This window comes from Cnephaeus nilssonii, assembly GCF_951640355.1.
Source record: "Cnephaeus nilssonii genome assembly, chromosome: Y".
Classification (NCBI taxonomy): Eukaryota; Metazoa; Chordata; class Mammalia; order Chiroptera; family Vespertilionidae; genus Cnephaeus; species Cnephaeus nilssonii.
Window position 1 is genome coordinate 1,166,267 of NC_137096.1, and position 16,835 is coordinate 1,183,101.

The following is a 16,835-nucleotide window of genomic DNA, read 5'->3' on the forward strand; positions in this document are numbered from 1 at the left end:
TAGAAACACCCATGAGGAGAGAGAATCATGGATCAGCTGCCTCCTGCCCACCCCCGACTGGGGATCGAGCCCACAACCCGGGCCTGTGCCCTTGACCAGAATCGAACCCGGGACCCTTCAGCCCGCAGGCCGACGCTCTATCCACTGAGCCACACCAGCCAGGGCTTAAATATATTTTTATTGATTTCTGAGAGAAAGGGAGAAGGGGAGAGAGATAATCGAGCCCGCAACCCGGGCATGTGCCCTGGCCAGGAATCGAACCCTGACCTCCTGGCTCCTAGGTCGACGCTCAACCCACTGAGCCACGTCGGCCGGGTCCCAACTTCTGTTTTAAAATACACACAGGGCCCTGCCCCTTAGGGTGACTGTGGATATAAAGTGAGACAAAGAATGGCCGAGGCACAGGGAACCCTCGAGAAATTCTCTCTCGTCCACGGTGGTCTTCCGACTTTTTAATTTACCGTATTTTCCGGCGTATAAGACGACGTTTTAACCCAGGAAAACCTTCTCGAAAGTCGGGGGTCTTATACGCCGGAAAAGACGGTAGGTTAGAAAAAAATCTCTGACAAGGTATATCAGATTGCTTAAAACCCAAATGCCGTATTTTCTGGCATATAAACCCCCCAAATTTGAGATTTTCCTGGGTGAAAACATCATCTTTTATGCCGGAAAATACGGTAATTCCATAGACTATGTTCAGTCCCTTGAACATTGGCTGCAACTCGGCTCTCTGTAGGAAAGCTTTAACGCATTCGGACACGCATGTCAAACTCACGGCCCGTGGGCCGCATGCGGTCAGCAACGAATATTTTTGTGGCCCAGCCAATAGAACGGTATGTCAGAAATTTTATTTGTTTTTTAAATATATTTTTACTGATTTCAGAGAGGAAGGGAGAGGGAGAGATAGAAACATCCGTGATGGGAGAGAATCACGGATCGGCTGCCTCCTGCACGCCCCCCTTCTGGGGATCGAGCCCGCAACCCGGGCCTGTGCCCTTGACCGGGAATCGAACCCGGGACCCTTCCGTCCGCAGGCCGACGCTCGATCCACGGAGCCACACCAGCCAGGGCAGTGAGAAACGTTTTAATAAACATTTCGTAACTTATCCCGTTATACATCATCTCTCTATATAAAAGCCTAATGTCAATATGCAAATTGTCCCCTCTAGCGGGGAGTTCAACCCAGGGGGAGACGACCACTTGCAGTGACGGGCGCTGACCACTAGGGGGTGGTGTGGAATGAACGAAGTCCCCGGCCAGCGACCAGCAGCCACTAGGGACCCCTACCCGTGCACGAATTTCGTGCACCAGGCCTCTAGTTATTATTTTTTTTTAAATATATTTTATTGATTTTTTACAGAGAGGAAGGGAGAGGGATAAGAGTTAGAAACATCGATGAGAGAGATACATCCATCAGCTGCCTCCTGCACGCCCCCCACTGGGGATGTGCCCACAACCAAGGCACATGCCCCTGACCGGAATCGAACCCGGGACCCTTCAGCCTGCAGGCCAATGCTCCATCCACTGAGCCAAACCGGTTTCGGCAGGCCTCTAGTTATTGATAACGAACTGTAACGTTCGCCCATGACCGATGACTGTCATCGTGTGGCGTTCATGTCCCTCACACGCCTTACACGCAGGCTCACCATTTCTCCCCACGGATCCCGGCCGCGAATATTCTAGCAGCCGACGGCCACGCCCTTCGCCTCGGACTGACTGGTGTGGCGTGCGCAACAGGAAATAGCTCGCTCTCGGAGAACGAGGAAAACGGCTTTATTTGCGCGACGCGTATGAATTTGTGCCGTTACTCAGTGTCTGGTGAGTTCATGTTCAGGAAGAAATATTAATCTTTACGAACATGTCCTATTGTTTTACGTTCACGGCGACGCACGCGTTTCAGCCCTTTGCCGTCAGCACGTCTCTATGGAAATCCACCTACGTTTCGGCCCACGTCCACGTCCACCTCGTGTATCTGGCCCGCGTTCGCCTCCGAGTTTGACACGCTTGCGTTATGAGGATGTCAAACACAACTCAAAATCCCGGAGACAGGAAGCGATATATTCAAGTGTTCCAATTCCGAAAACATCTTACCACGTTTTCCCACGCGGGGGATTTCCTCTCCGACGTCAGACCCGTCGAATTCACCCCATCGTAGCCCACGCCCTAGCCGGTGTGGCTCAGTGGATAGAGCGTGGGCCTGCGGACTGAAGGGTCCCGGGTTCGAGTCCGGTCAAGGGCATGTACCTTGGTTGCGGGCACATCCCCAGGTGGGGGTGTGCAGGAGGCAGCTGATGGATGTTTCTCTCTCATCGATGTTTCTGACTCTCTCTCCCTCTCCCTTCCTCTCTGTAAAAAAATAAATAAAATATATATATATATTTTTAAAAATCGGCCCATAACCCATTGCGTTTCCCTTCATAGCCTACAGCCGATCTATCGCTTCATTTTTCCAATGGAAAAAGGCGTAAGTAGGGAAAAAAAAAACCTACGTCCCCCCCTTCCCCCCCCAAAAAAAATAAAGATGGGAAAAACGGACGCGTAATTATCTGCACAAAGCATTAGAAAATACTGTGATATTTTATTATTAAAAATGGCGCTGAAAAGTTTATACATATGTGTCCAGCCATATATATCTTCTATCATTATTACTTAAGGCAAAAACCAAAGACGGAAAAAATTGCAGAAATCATAACCCAGGAAACGGTTAAACCCTGCGTGCCTGGAAAAAGTCGGGAGTAAAAGCGTAGGAAAGTTGTGTGTGTGTGTGTGTGTGTGTGTGTGTGTGTGTTGGTTCTTTTTGTTTGTCTTGCTTTTTTTTTTTTAACATATTTTTTTCCTCATTTCTTTTTCTCTTTTTTTTCCCCCCCCCGTTTTTTTTTTTTTTTTTTAAATATAGATAGATAGCAAGGAGAGTTTATTCTCATAGACCTCTATGCAGGTCCTATCACATCGTCCCGTGGAGAAATACGGTATCGTTGAGGGTGTGTGTGAAATTGCCTTTTTTTAAAAATTTTTTTAACCCTCATCTTCGGAAAAAAGCTAAAGGAAGGATGGATGATGTCACTTAACAAGAACTCTGAAAATTTTCTTTTTTTTTGGTGTGTTTTTTTTTTTTCTTTCTTCCCCCCTCTTTACCCCAAAGTCACAAGCCTCATACATAACGATGCGTGTTGCTAGCCGGAGACAGGTGGGGAATACGGGACACGTACGGGAATTCGTTCCACAGAGACCTCCAGAGCCGACGCGGACGCCCCAATGTTTCTCTTCCTTCCGGGACGGATGGATGGTAGTGATTTTACAGAGTCTGCAAAATGACGCTGGGGACAATTTGGGCCAATGACATTCTACACCGTGGACACACACAGAGAGAGAGAGAGTCACGTGCAAATTCCACCCAAGACAAACCACCGAATCGATCGTGTCACTCGCATGCCTGTCTAAGAATTCCCTTTGCCCGCATGGTTTCAAACGCCCCGGTTGCGGGTTCGAGCCCCAGTAGGGGGGGGGGGCGTGCCCGAGGCAGCCGGTCCGTGATGCTCTCTCATCACGGGGTGTTTCTGTTCTCTCTGGCCCTCTCCCTTCTTCTCTGAAATCCATCTGTAATAATAAAAGTACAATATGCTAATTAGACCGGACGTCCTTCCGGATGACCTTCCGGACGAAGCCGGAGCTGTGAGGGAAGCCCGGGTCCCGGGCGCCAGAGGGAAGCTGGTGCCAGGAGCCGGGAGAAGGAAGGCCTACTCTTGCACGAATTTCGTGCATCGGGCCTCTTGTCTATAATAATAAAAGTGTAATATGCTAATTAGACCAGACATCCTTCTGGACGACCTCCCGGACGAAGCTGGAGGTGTGAGGGAAGCCCGGGTCCCGGGCGCCAGAGGGAAGCTAGTGCCGGTAGCCGGGGGAAGGAAGGCCTACTCTTGCACGAATTTTGTGCACCGGGCCTCTAGTAAAAATATATTTATATTAAAAAAAAACCACATTTTGATTTAAATAATGATAGTTTTTAGTTCAGGGGTTTTGTATTCGAAGGGAGTGGGGCTATGTTTGGGGGACATGGCTCACCTTCCCAATGACATTTAGGACTGGGTTTCTGACATAAAGACAGCCGAGCTCTGCCCTAGCCGGTGTGGCTCCGTGGATAGAGCGTCGGCCTGCAGACTGATGGGTCCTGGGTTCGATTCCCGGTTAAGGGCACACGCCCGGGTTGTGGGCTCGATCCCCAGTGTGGGGCGAGCAGCAGGCAGCCCATCCATGATTCTCTCTCATCATGGATGTTTCTCTCTCTCTCTCTCCCTTCTTCTCTCTGAAATCAATAAAAATATATTAACAGCAACAAAAAATAGACAGCCAAAACATAACCATGGTCACTATTTTCATTTTTTTCCCCTCTCTCCTTCCACTTTACTTCACTCCAAATATTCTTTACGAACAATAAAAAGGGTGATGAGGGAATGACAAAGGGTCAGAGGGACGCTGGTCCCCAGGTGGCCAATTTTATTTTATTATTATTTTTTAAAATATATTTTTATTGATTTCAGAGAGGAGGGGAGAGGGAGAGAGAGAAACATCCATGAGGAGAGAGAATCATGGATGGGCTGCCTCCTGCACGTCCCCTACTGGGGATGGAGCCCGCAACCCAGGCATGTGCCCTTGACCGGGAATCGAACCGTGACCTCCGATGCTCAACCACTGAGCCACGCTGGCCTGGCCCCAGGTGGCCGATTTTAAACGGGGGAGTCCCTTTGGCATGCCTGGGGAGCTACCCCAACTTCCCGGAAAACATATGCAAAGCAATTTGCACCTCTCTCTCTGTGTGTGTGTGTGTTTCTTCTCCTTTCTGTCATTGTCATTCATTGGCGACCCAACCCACAAATGCACAAAAAGTAATCTTTTACGACAAGCATCCAAAAGTCGAAAAAAAAACCCCACAAAAACAGTGGGGGCGGACACACGAGGGAGTCAACGGCTTCGACACACACACACACCAAGACACACTCCCTCGGCCGATCTGATTAGCAAAGCGGAGAGCAGCCAGCTCCTCGGCCAGAGCCTCCTGCAGCTGCCGGGCGAACAAAAGGTCGATTTCACGTGTCTGCTCGGCAGGGCCCGGCTCACGCAAAGGGGAGCTTTCTCCCCTTCTTGGCAGGACTCCCCGGGGTGGGCTCAGAACTGAGATCTGATTCTTTGCAATTTTTTTTTTTTTTTTTGCAGGGGAAGTGTGGACGCCATGAGTGTGTGTGTGCGTGTATGTGCATGTGTGTGCATGTGTCTAACACGACAAGCTGTCCATAGACCCCACGTGGGGGATCCGTTTGCAGGCTGCTACTTCATAAAGGGCTTTCACACGCACATGACAATCTTTCCATAGACCCCACGTGGGGGATCCGTCTGCAGGCTGCTACTTCATAAAAGCTTTCACACACACATGACAATCTTTCCATAGACTCCACGAGGGGGATCCGTCTGCAGGCTGCTACATCATAAAGGGCTTTCACACACACATGACAATCTTTCCATAGACCCCACGTGGGGGATCCGTCTGCAGGCTGCTACATCATAAAGGGCTTTCACACACATACATGACAATCTTTCCATAGACCCCACGTGGGGGATCCGTCTGTGGCTGCTACTTCATAAAAGCTTTCACACACACATGACAATCTTTCCATAGACCCGGCGTGGGAGATCCGTCTGCAGGCTGCTACATCATAAAGGGCTTTCAAACACACATGATAATCTTTCCAGAGACCCCACATGGGGGATCCGTCTGTGGCTGCTACTTCATAAAAGGTTTCACACACACATGACAATCTTTCCATAGCCCCCACGTGGGGGATCCGTCTGCAGGCTGATACTTCATAAAGGGCTTTCACACACACATGACAATCTTTCCATAGACCCTACGTGGGGGACCCGTTTGCAGGCTGCTACTTCATAAAGGGCTTTCACACACACATGACAATCTTTCCATCGACCCCACGTGGGGGATCCGTCTGCAGGCTGCTACGTCATAAAGGGCTTTCACACACACATGACCATCTTTCCATAGACCCCACGTGGGGGATCCGTCCGCAGGCTGCTACATCATAAAGGGCTTTCACACACACGACAATCTTTCCATAGACCCCACGTGGGGGATCCGTCTGCAGGCTGCTACTTCATAAAGGCTTTCACACACACATGACAATCTTTCCATAGATCCCGTGTGGGGGATCCGTCTGCAGGCTGCTACTTCATAAAAGCTTTCACACACACAGGACAATCTTTTCAAACTCCACGTGGGGGATCTGTCTGCAGGCTGCTACTTCATAAAAGCTTTCACACACACATGACAATCTTTCCATAGACCCCACGTGGGGGATCCGTCTGCAGGCTGCTACTTCATAAAGGCTTTCACACACACATGACAATCTTTCCATAGATCCCGTGTGGGGGATCCATCTGCAGGCTGCTACTTCATAAAGGGCTTTCACATACACACGACAATCTTTCCATAGACCCCGTGTGGGGGATCCGTCTGCAGGCTGCTACTTCATAAAGGGCTTTCACACACACGACAATCTTTCCATAGACCCCACGTGGGGGATCCGTCTGCAGGCTGCTACTTCATAAAGGCTTTCACACACACATGACAATCTTTCCATAGATCCCGTGTGGGGGATCCGTCTGCAGGCTGCTACTTCATAAAGGGCTTTCACATACACACGACAATCTTTCCATAGACCCCGTGTGGGGGATCCGTCTGCAGGCTGCTACTTCATAAAGGGCTTTCACACACACACACACACACACACACACACACACACACACACACACACACACGCGCGGAGAAAAGAAACATTCCCTAAAACAATTAAGTCTCGGCAGGATGCTACACATGCACTTTTGTACAACCTGGACCACACAGGCGGTCTGGGGGTGGGGGTGGGGGAGGGGACCGCTGGGTGACCACCCCCTCCCCCCCCCCCCCCGCACACACACACACCCTCCGGCAACACAGAAAACGCATTACAAAAACCCTCACGTCATCATGGTCCACAAGGAATGAAGAAGAGAGACCTCCTACGTCCTGGAGGAAAACAGAGGGGCTATGACTAACGTATATATTTATATAGATTTATATTTATATACACAGAGACCACAATGGAGGGGAAAGTAGAACCCCGCTAAGAGCTCCTTCCAACGAAAAACCAGGAAAAGCTTTTGTGTGTGTGTGTTTTGTTTTCTGTGTTGTGTGTGTGTGTGTGTGTGTAAGCTCACAGCTATATACAAGTCGTCCTTCATTGTACAAAGTTTCTTAAATAAGAGTTCGAAACGTTATCTCTTTGCCCAGAAATTCGACGTGCGTGACGGCGTAGTCCGTCCTTTTTTGTTTTTGATAATAAAACTCGGCGTTGCTTTCGCACGAGGGGGAGACATCTCCATGCGATGGGTCGAAGCCCACCGACTCTTCCCTTCCCTACCGCCATCTGTCGTATGGCCCATAAAGGAACTTTCATCATTATTTATTATTATTATCATCTTTTTGAAATGATCATTAAAAAAAAAAAAAAAGAAATGATCTGTCCCTGGCTAAGTTCCAGAAGTGTCCGGTCGCACCGTTAGTGTGGGGACCTCCGGGAATCGGGAACGGACCCTGTCCTTGTCCCACGCAAGGCTGACGGAAACCTCGAAGGCGTGCGACGTGTCCGGACCTCGCGGGCCATGCCTCGTTTTCACATTTCGTAGGGTCAGAAGTTGATCTTGTGTCGGACGGACGGGGGGAAATGCGGGACGGGGTCGGCCCACGGGCACACGGCGACGGACGGCCCTTCGGCACGCACGTGCACGCGCGCGTGTGTGTGTGTGTGTTTTGTTGTGTTTTTTTTTTTAATAAATTTTTGTCCTATGTGCGTGAGATGGGGAACATTCCTTGGGTGGCGATGGTGCATCTGTGTCTCTCGCGCTCTCCGGGGGGCAGGGGACGGGGACGGGGGGGCAGGGGTGGGCGTCGGCAAAGCTATACCCTCGTGGTCGAGTGCCCGTGGGGCAGGTTGCTACTGTTCTGCCCCCCGCTGAAGGTGTTGAAGGTGTGCAACGGCTGCATGGCCGTCAGCGTGTTGGGGATCATGGTGATGGTATTTGGTGTCATGAGTGGGACGTCGTCTGGCGAGCGGCGCAGGGTGAGCGTGTAGTCGGGCGGGCAGGTGAGCCGCAGCGTGTCGTGCGCCTGCAGGGACTCGCATTCGTGCTCGTGCTCCAGCTGCTTCATCTGCAGCGACATGATCTCCTCGCCACGGAGGTGGGCGACGTCGTTGGGCGCGGCGTTGCGTGGCGGGCTGGGCCGCCGGTGCGTCTCGTGGCGCCGCTTGTCCTTCTTGTAGTAGAGGGCGGCGAAGGCCAGGATGTTGAGGAAGAGCAGGGAGGCGCCCACGGCGATGGTGACGCTCAGCTCCGTGGAGTAGTCCCGCTTGGTCTCGATGAGGACCGTGGTGTCCTCGGGGCCCGTGGCCTTGTGCGGGTCCTTGGCGTGCTTGGGGCCGCTGGCGGGCGTGATGGCCGGCCGCTTGGTTGTGGGCCAGAGCTTGGCGGGCGACCGCCGGGTGCCGTAGGGGAAGGAGGTCATGTCGGGCGGGGGCACCTTGGTGGTGGTCGACACGTACTGGAAGATCTCGTTGAGGTTGTGCAGGTGCGGCACCAGCTCGAGCCAGAAGGCCACCTTGGTGGCCCGGTAGTGGTCCCGCACGCGGGGCTTTAGGCCGATGTGCAGGTACAGCTGGTCCTTGGGGTTGTACTTGGACCAGGCCACCTCCTCGAAGCGGTTGGGTTTCGTGTGGATGAACTTGGTGTCCTGGGGCACGGGCTGGTTGGGGTCCCTGGGGGAGAGAGGGGAGGGAGAGAGAGAGAGAGAGAGAGAGAGAGAGAGAGAGAAAGGAGGTTATGTTGCTTCCTCATGGCACAACCGCATCTACCTGTTCACGGAGGGGCCATAAAGGGCTTTCACACACAAACACGACAATCTTTCCATAGACCCCACGTGGGGGATCCGTCTGCAGGCTGCTACTTCATAAAGGGCTTTCACACACACACGACAATCTGTCCATAGACACCACGTGGGGGATCCGTCTGCAGGCTGCTACTTTACAAAGGGCTTTCACACACATGCATGACAATCTTTCCATAGACCCCACGTGGGGGATCCGTCTGCAGGCTGCTACTTCATAAAGGACTTTCACACACATACATGACATCTTTCCATAGACCCCACGTGGGGGATCCGTCTGCAGGCTGCTACTTCATAAAGGGCTTTCACACACACACATGACAATCTTTCCATAGACCCCACGTGGGGGATCTGTCTGCAGGCTGCTACTTTACAAAGGGCTTTCACACACATGCATGACAATCTTTCCATAGACCCCACGTGGGGGATCCGTCTGCAGGCTGCTACTTCATAAAGGACTTTCACACACATACATGACAATCTTTCCATAGACCCCACGTGGGGGATCCGTCTGCAGGCTGCTACTTCATAAAGGGCTTTCACACACATACATGACAATCTGTCCATAGACCCCACGTGGGGGATCCGTCTGCAGGCTGCTACTTCATAAAGGGCTTTCACACACACACACACACACACACACACACACACACGGAGCTAATAAAGGCATATATACATATATATATATATATATATATAGTATATATATATATATACACACACACAATAGAGGCTTCACGGAGAGTTAATCCCATGCCGATTTCCCGTGGACATCATCTACCTCCTTGTCCTCACCTGGACCACGGGCACACCGCCCCCCGGGGACGAGTGAGTCCTGGCTCTGTCCATTGATTATTTATTTTTTTTAAAAAATATATTTTATTGATTTTCCTAGAGAGGAAGGGAGAGGGATAGAGAGCTAGAAACATCGATCAGCTGCCTCCTGCACACGCCCCCCACTGGGGATGTGCCCGCAACCAAGGTACATGCCCTTGACCGGAATCGAACCTGGGACCCTTCAGTCTGCAGGCCAACGCTCTATCCACTGAGCCAAACCGGTCAGGGCTGTCCATTGATTATTTATTTATTTTTTAACGCTTTGCACTCGCTTGCTTTTTTTCTCTCAATTCTTTATTCTACTCGGGATTTAATTTTTTAAATACCCCAGTTTTCCCAAAGCCCGGCAGTGGAATAAAAAACTGGAGTTTCTTTTCATACAAACTTACTTATTTGGATTTTTTTTAATATTTCAAATTATGGATACATTCAATACAATTCGACAGACAAGCTGCTACCGATGCTAACCGTGTCGAGTCACACTCGACATGCGAGTGCAAAAGGTTAAATATACATTTTATTGATTTTTTTACAGAGAGGAAGGGAGAGGGAGAGAGAGTCAGAAACATCGAAGAGAGAGAAACATTCATCAGCGGCCTCCTGCACGCCCCCTACTGGGGATGTGCCCGCAACCAAGGTACATGCCCTTGACCCGGAATCGAACCCGGGACCCTTCAGTCCGCAGGCCGACGCTCTATCCACTGAGCCACACCAGCCAGGGCTGATTATTTTTTTTAGAGAGAGTGGGAGAGAGACGGAAAGACAGAGAGACACATCCACGTGACGGAGACACGTCGATGGGTTGCCTCCTGCCCACACGCCCCAGCCAAAGCCGGGGATCCTGCAACCGAGGTCCATGCCCTGGACCGGGAATCGAACCCAGGACCCTTCGGTCTGCAAGGCCGACGCTCTATCCACTGAGCAACACCAGCCAGGCCACAACCCCGTTGCAAAGAACCCACTCACTAACAACGACCTCTGACCCCCCCTCGTCCGCGGCTCACCAACACCCCAGTCGCTAGACTGTGCCGATCCGCGCTCAATCCCCCCTCTTTCTCGTCGACCCGGCCGCTGCCGGGGAAATCCCATTCCGTGTGTACTTGGATTTCAAGTGGCATCTTGCTTTGCGCGTGCAAGGGAGGGGGGGTGTCCCTCAGCTTGGCCTGCACCCTCTTCAATCTGGGACCCCTCGGGGGATATCTGACTGCCGGTTTAGGCCCGATCCCACAATCGGGCCTAAGCTGGCAGTCAGACATCCCTCTCGCAATCTGGGACTGCTGGCTCCTAACCGCTCACCTGCCAGCCTGCTTGATTGCCCCTAACTGCCTCTGCCTGCTGGCCTTCCTGCCCCCAATTGCCCCCACCTGCCAGCCTGATTGCCCCCAACTGCCCCTGCCCTGCCGGCCTGATCACCCCCAACTGCCCCTCCCCTGCCGGCCTGATCACCCCCAACTGCCTTCCTCTCCTGGCCTGATCGCCCCTAACTGCCTCTGCTTCGGCCCTGCCATCAAGGCTTTGTCCAGAAGGTCTCCCGGTCTAATTAGCATATTACCCTTTTATTAGTATAGATTTTTATAGATTTCAGAGAGGAAGGAAGGAGAGCTAGAAACATTGGATGATGAGCGAGAATCATGGATCGGCTGCCTCCTGCACGCCCCCTACTGGGGATGGAGCCCACAACCCGGGCATGTGCCCTTGACCGGGAATCGAACCCGGGACTCTTTAGTCCTCAGGCCGACGCTCTATCCACTGAGAAACACCAGCTATGGCTTCCCTTTCTTTAAAAAAAAAAAAAAGATTTTTATTGATTTCAGAGAGGAAGGGAGAGGGAGAGGGAGATAGAAACGCTGTTCGGTCTATTTGCATATTAGGGTTTTATATACATAGATTTTTATTCATTTCAGAGAGAAAGGGAGAGAAAGAGAGAGAGAGGGAGAGAGACACATCAATGAGGAGAGAGAATCATGGATCGGCTGCCTCCTGGTGGTCAGTGCATGTCATAGCAACCGGTCATTCCACCGTTTGGTCTATTTGCATATTAGGGTTTTATAAAGATAGATTTTTATCCATTTCAGAGAGGAAGGGAGAGAAACAGAGAGAGAGACATCCAGGATGAGATAGAATCATGGACCGGCTGCCTCCTGCACGCCCCCTATTGGGGATCAAGCCCGCAACCCGGGCATGTGCCCTTGACTGGGAATCGAACCCTGACCTCCTGGTTCATAGGTCAACGCTCAAGCGCTGATCCACGCCGGCCGGGCCCATGTGACTGCATATGTCCCAACGAGGGGGAAAACGCAGCTGCGGGCAGGGTGGTTTTAGGAAGCGCGGGTTCGGCCTTCAAAAGCCTTCAACAACAGAATCCTGTGGGGTTTTCCATCCAGGGCCCACGTTCCTTGGGTCCCGGGGAAGGTATCGGCCTGACGCCAGCTTATCACTAATTAATTCCCTTTATCTTTCTCTTTCTTTCATGTTTAAACAGAGAGACGGCCTCAGCCGCAGGGCCTCGGGCGGGCAGGAGCGCTAACGAGAATTTAATGGCTTTGTTTGGCTGCCACAATTTTCTCTTAATGCTTCAGTTAAATCGATGATAAATGACACAGGCTTTGCATTTAAAAAAAAAAAAAAAAAAAAAAAAAAACACCAAAAACCCAAAACTATTAAAAAGTTTTTTTCCGGTCCGGCTGGTGTTGCTCAGTGGTTGAGCGTGGACCTAGGAACCAGGAGGTCCCGGGTTCGATTCCCGGTCAAGGGCACATGCCCGGGTTGTGGGCTCGATCCCCAGTAGGGGGCGTGCAGGAGGCGGCCGATCCATGATTCTCTCTCCTCGTGGATGTTTCTCTCTCTCTCCCTCTCCCTTCCTCTCTGAAATCAATAAGGATATATTTTTAAAAAATTTATTCGCAAAACAGGGAAAGGAGAAAGGAATTACGTGGGTTTCACAAAAGCAAGTGATAATGGGGTGTTTAGATCTCATGTAAAAAAATGAAACATTGGCCCTGGATGTGGTGGCTCAGTGGATAGAGCGTCGGCCTGCGGACTGAAGGGTCCCGGGTTCGATTACGGTCAAGGGCACAGGCCCGGGTTGTGGGCTCCATCCCCAGTAGGGGGCGTGCAGGAGGCAGCCGATCCGTGATTCCCTCTCATCATGGATATCTCTCTCTCTCTCTCTCTCTGTTCCTCTCTCTGAAGTCAATAAAGATACACATTTTTTTTTTTTAAAAGAATGACACGTTTCGGCCTGGCCAGTGTGGCTCAGTTGGTTGGAGCATCAACCATGCACCAAAAGGTTATGGGCTCGGCCGAGACCGGTGTGGCTCAGTGGATAGAGCGTCGGCCTGCGGACTGAAGTGTCCCGGGTTCGATTCCAGTCAAGGGCATGTACCTTGGTTGCGGGCACATCCCCAGTAGGGGGCGTGCAGGAGGCAGCTGATGGATGTTTCTCTCTCATCCATGTTTCTGACTCTCTGTCCCTCTCCCTTCCTCTCTGTAAAAAGTCAATAAAATATATATATTTTTTAAAAAAGGTTATGGGTTCGATTCCTGATCGGGGCACATACCTACATTTCTGGTTCCATCAGGGAGTGTATGGGAAGCAAACGATGGATGTTGCTCTTTGACATCTATGTTTCTCTCTCTCTCTCTCTTTTCCAATCAATAAGAACATATCCTCAGGCAAGCTTTAACCTTTTGCACTCGGATATCGAGTGTGACTCGACACGGATAGCATCGAGATTAAAATTACTCTTTGAATGTATCCATAATCTGAAATATAAAAAAAAATCCAAATAAATACGTTCGTATGAAAAGGAACTCCAGTTTTCTATTCCACTGCCGCGCTTTGTAAAATCTGGGGTATTTAAAAAAATTAAATCCCGAGGTGAATAAAGGAATCGAGAAAAAAGCAAGCGAGTCTGCAAAGGGTTACACGAAGAGAATGCCAGTTTTGGATGACGTGGGAGTGGCTGGGCCCGGACGCGCCACGGTTGGGCTGTCGAAACGCCCGCGTGATGAATGTCTTTCGTCCACGAGAATGCAAATCGTGGCAAAGACGGAGACGATGTGTGTGAGTTCGCAGACACCACGGACCTGCCTCCCAGACGGGATGGGGGGGTGGGAGCTAGGAGCTCCACGGTGACCCCTCCAATGGAGACGTTCCTGGAAACGAGATCCCTGCAGATGGAGCCGGTCAAGAACAGCTGAGGGTGTGCCTGGCCGGCGTGGCTCAATGGTTAGGCATCGACCCATGAACCAGGAGGTCACGGGTTCGATTCCCAGCCAAGGGCACAAGCCCGGGTTGTAGGCTCCATCCCCAGTAGGGGGCGTGCAGGAGGCAGCTGATCCATGATACTCTCTCATCATGGATGTTTCTCTCTCTCTCTCTCTCTCTCTCCCATTCTCCCTTTGTCTCTGAAATCAATAAAATATATTGAAAAAAATAAAATAAAATTATTGCCTCTACAGCCCTAAACATGAGACTCTCAGCGTACCCACAACCTCCCTCTCTCTAGGGCCGTATTACACACTCTCTCTCTCTCTAAATATATATATATATATATATATATATATATATATATATATATATATATATGTATGTGTATACACACACACACACATACATATATACACACACACATAAATACACACACACACATATATACACACACACATAAATACACACACACACATACACACACACATAAATATATACACACACACACATATACTGTATACATACTAGAGGCCCGGTGCGTGAAAATTCATGCACTGGAGGGGGGTCCCTCAACCCGGCCTGCCCCCTCTCACATCCGGGAGCCCTCAGGGGCGGGAGGCGACCCGGCGGTCAGGGGAAGGTGACGCCCCATCACCCTCTGCTGCAGCCACTGCCATCAGCCAAGCCTCGGCCGGCCCTGGTTACCTGAGCCTCAGGCCGGACCTGGTTACCTGAGCCTCGGGCCGGACCCGGTCGGCTGGGGGGCTGAGGGGACTGGGGGAGGCCGGAGGCAGGTGCACGGAGCAGCTGGCCCGCCTGGGGGCAGAGGGGACTGGGCACCGCATTCTTGTGGCTGTGGGCGCCGCCATCATTGAGGGCGAGGCCGGCCGTTAGCACATCCCCTGTTTATTAGAGAGGATAGGAAATACGCAGCAGGTCCTATCTAATAAAAGGGCGATATGCAAATTGACCGTCACTCCAACACACAAGATGGCTGTCCCCATGTGGACAGAAGATGGCTGCCATAAGATGGCCTGCAGGGGAGGGCAGTTGGGAGGGACCAGGCCTGCAGGGGAGGGCAGTTGGGAGGGACCAGGCCTGCAGGGGAGGGCAGTTGGGGGTGACCAGGCCTGCAGGGGAGGGCAGTTAGGAGGGGACCAGGCCTGCAGGGGAGGGCAGTTAGGGGCAAACAGGCCAGCAGGGGAGCAGTTAGGCATCCATCAGGCTGGCAGGGGAGTGGTTAGGGGGTGATCAGGCTGGCAGGCAGAAGCAGTTAGGGGCAATCAGGCAGGCAGGCAGGCGAGCAGTTGGGAGCCAGCAGTCCTGGATTGTGAGAGGGATGTCCCAGATTGGAGAGGGTGCAGGCCGGGCTGAGGGAAAACCCACCCCCTCCGTGCACGAATTTCATGCACCGGGCCTCTAGTATGTATATATACTGTATATTTAAATAAATATACAAATCAGAATCGATGGAAAAGTGTCGACAAAAACCCACAAACAAACCCAGAGGAGGAACCAGGTCCCCGGGAGCAGGGCCAGCTCGGGACGGGACGGGATCAGACGGGACGGGGCTCACATACCCGGTCTTGGCGAAGTTGGTCCAGTAGGTCATGACCACGGCGCTCAGCATGACGTCGTTCTTGGAGAAGTTGCAGCTGAAGAGCTCGGTGGGGCCGATCATGGGGACGCCGAAGACGTAGGGGACCTCGTCGCCGTGGGCCGCGTCCGCCCAGCCGGGCTTCATCTCGCTCTGGCAGTGGTGGTAGAAGGCGTAGAAGTAGGTGGGCGAGCCGTACTGGGCGTGGAGGTCGGCGGTGGCCACGGCGGGCGCCACCCACTGGTGGTCGGTGAAGAGCGCCACCAGGGTCTTGCGCCGCGTCTCGGGGTTCTCCTTGTCGGCCCAGTCGGTGTACATGAACTTGATGGTCTCCCGCAGCGTGTCCTTGCCCTCGGGGTAGCCGTACAGGTTGTCCACGAAGTTGGACACGGAGAAGTCGAAGTCGTTGGGCGTGACGCCGTCCTCGGCGTCCACGAGGCCGTCCACGAACTTGAGGCCCTCGCCCTGGTTGACGCCCAGCATGATGTCGTAGTTGAGGAACTCGCCCTGCTCCATGAGGATCTGCGGGTCGTCGGGGATGACGTCGCCGTCGATGACGGGCCCGAAGGAGATGTGGTAGGTGGCCGGGGTGATGGTCTGCTGGATCAGCTCCCGGTGGTTCTTGCCCCGGAGACACTCCACCAGGTCGGTCGTGTCCAGCATGTTGCACCCCACCTTGTCCGCCAGGATGCGCGTGTACTTGGCCGGCTGGTAGTTGACGGCCCAGCTGGACAGGGCGGTGCCGCTCTGGATGATGGCTTTCTGGAACAGGCCTGCAGGAGGGGGGGACGGGCACATGCCCATGAGGAAAGAGGAAAGAAATGACCCCAAACACAGAGATGCCTGCTCGGGACGGGGAGACCAGGCTGGGAGGGTGCCCGGCCCGGGGCTGGGGACCTCGAGGGAGGATGGCAGCCGGCTCGTTGCCTCGATCCATCCCGTGCTCCCCACGACCCCCTCCAGCTGCATGTTGATTTTAGGGGATGTTATTATTTTTTTTTAATATATTTTATTGATTTTTTACAGAGAGGAAGAGAGAGGGATAGAGAGCTAGAAACATCGATGAGAGAGAAACATCCATCAGCTGCCTCCTGCACACCCCCCACTGGGGATGTGCCCGCAACCAAGGCACATGCCCTTGACCGGAATCGAACCCGGGACCCTTGAGTCCGCAGGCCGACGCTCTATCCACTGAGCGAAAC

General features: G+C 52.3%; 1 protein-coding gene and 1 long non-coding RNA gene across 6 annotated transcripts in view; one reads left to right on the top strand and one right to left on the bottom strand.

Moving 5' to 3' along the window:
- The first annotated feature begins 2,596 nt into the window (after window positions 1–2,596).
- LOC307096466 lies at window positions 2,597–7,561 on the top strand. The gene is made up of 2 exons (XR_013813281.1): window positions 2,597–5,321; window positions 5,851–7,561. It is a non-coding gene; the product is annotated as an uncharacterized lncRNA (long non-coding RNA).
- Window positions 6,272–16,835, bottom strand: part of NLGN4X (neuroligin 4 X-linked) — a 117,417-nt gene continuing 106,853 nt past the window's right edge. Inside the window, exons 7-9 of one of the 5 annotated variants that reach the window (XM_079766067.1) lie at window positions 15,617–16,406; window positions 6,798–8,858; window positions 6,272–6,618 (exon numbers count right to left, since the gene is read on the bottom strand). In XM_079766067.1, coding sequence (XP_079622193.1) covers window positions 8,003–8,858; window positions 15,617–16,406 — 1,646 coding nt within the window. In that variant the 3' untranslated portion in view covers window positions 6,272–6,618; window positions 6,798–8,002. Of the gene's footprint in view, window positions 6,640–6,797; window positions 8,859–15,616; window positions 16,407–16,835 lie in introns of those variants that run through there. The other 4 variants (XM_079766069.1, XM_079766068.1, XM_079766071.1 and 1 more) reach the window with 4 other exon arrangements.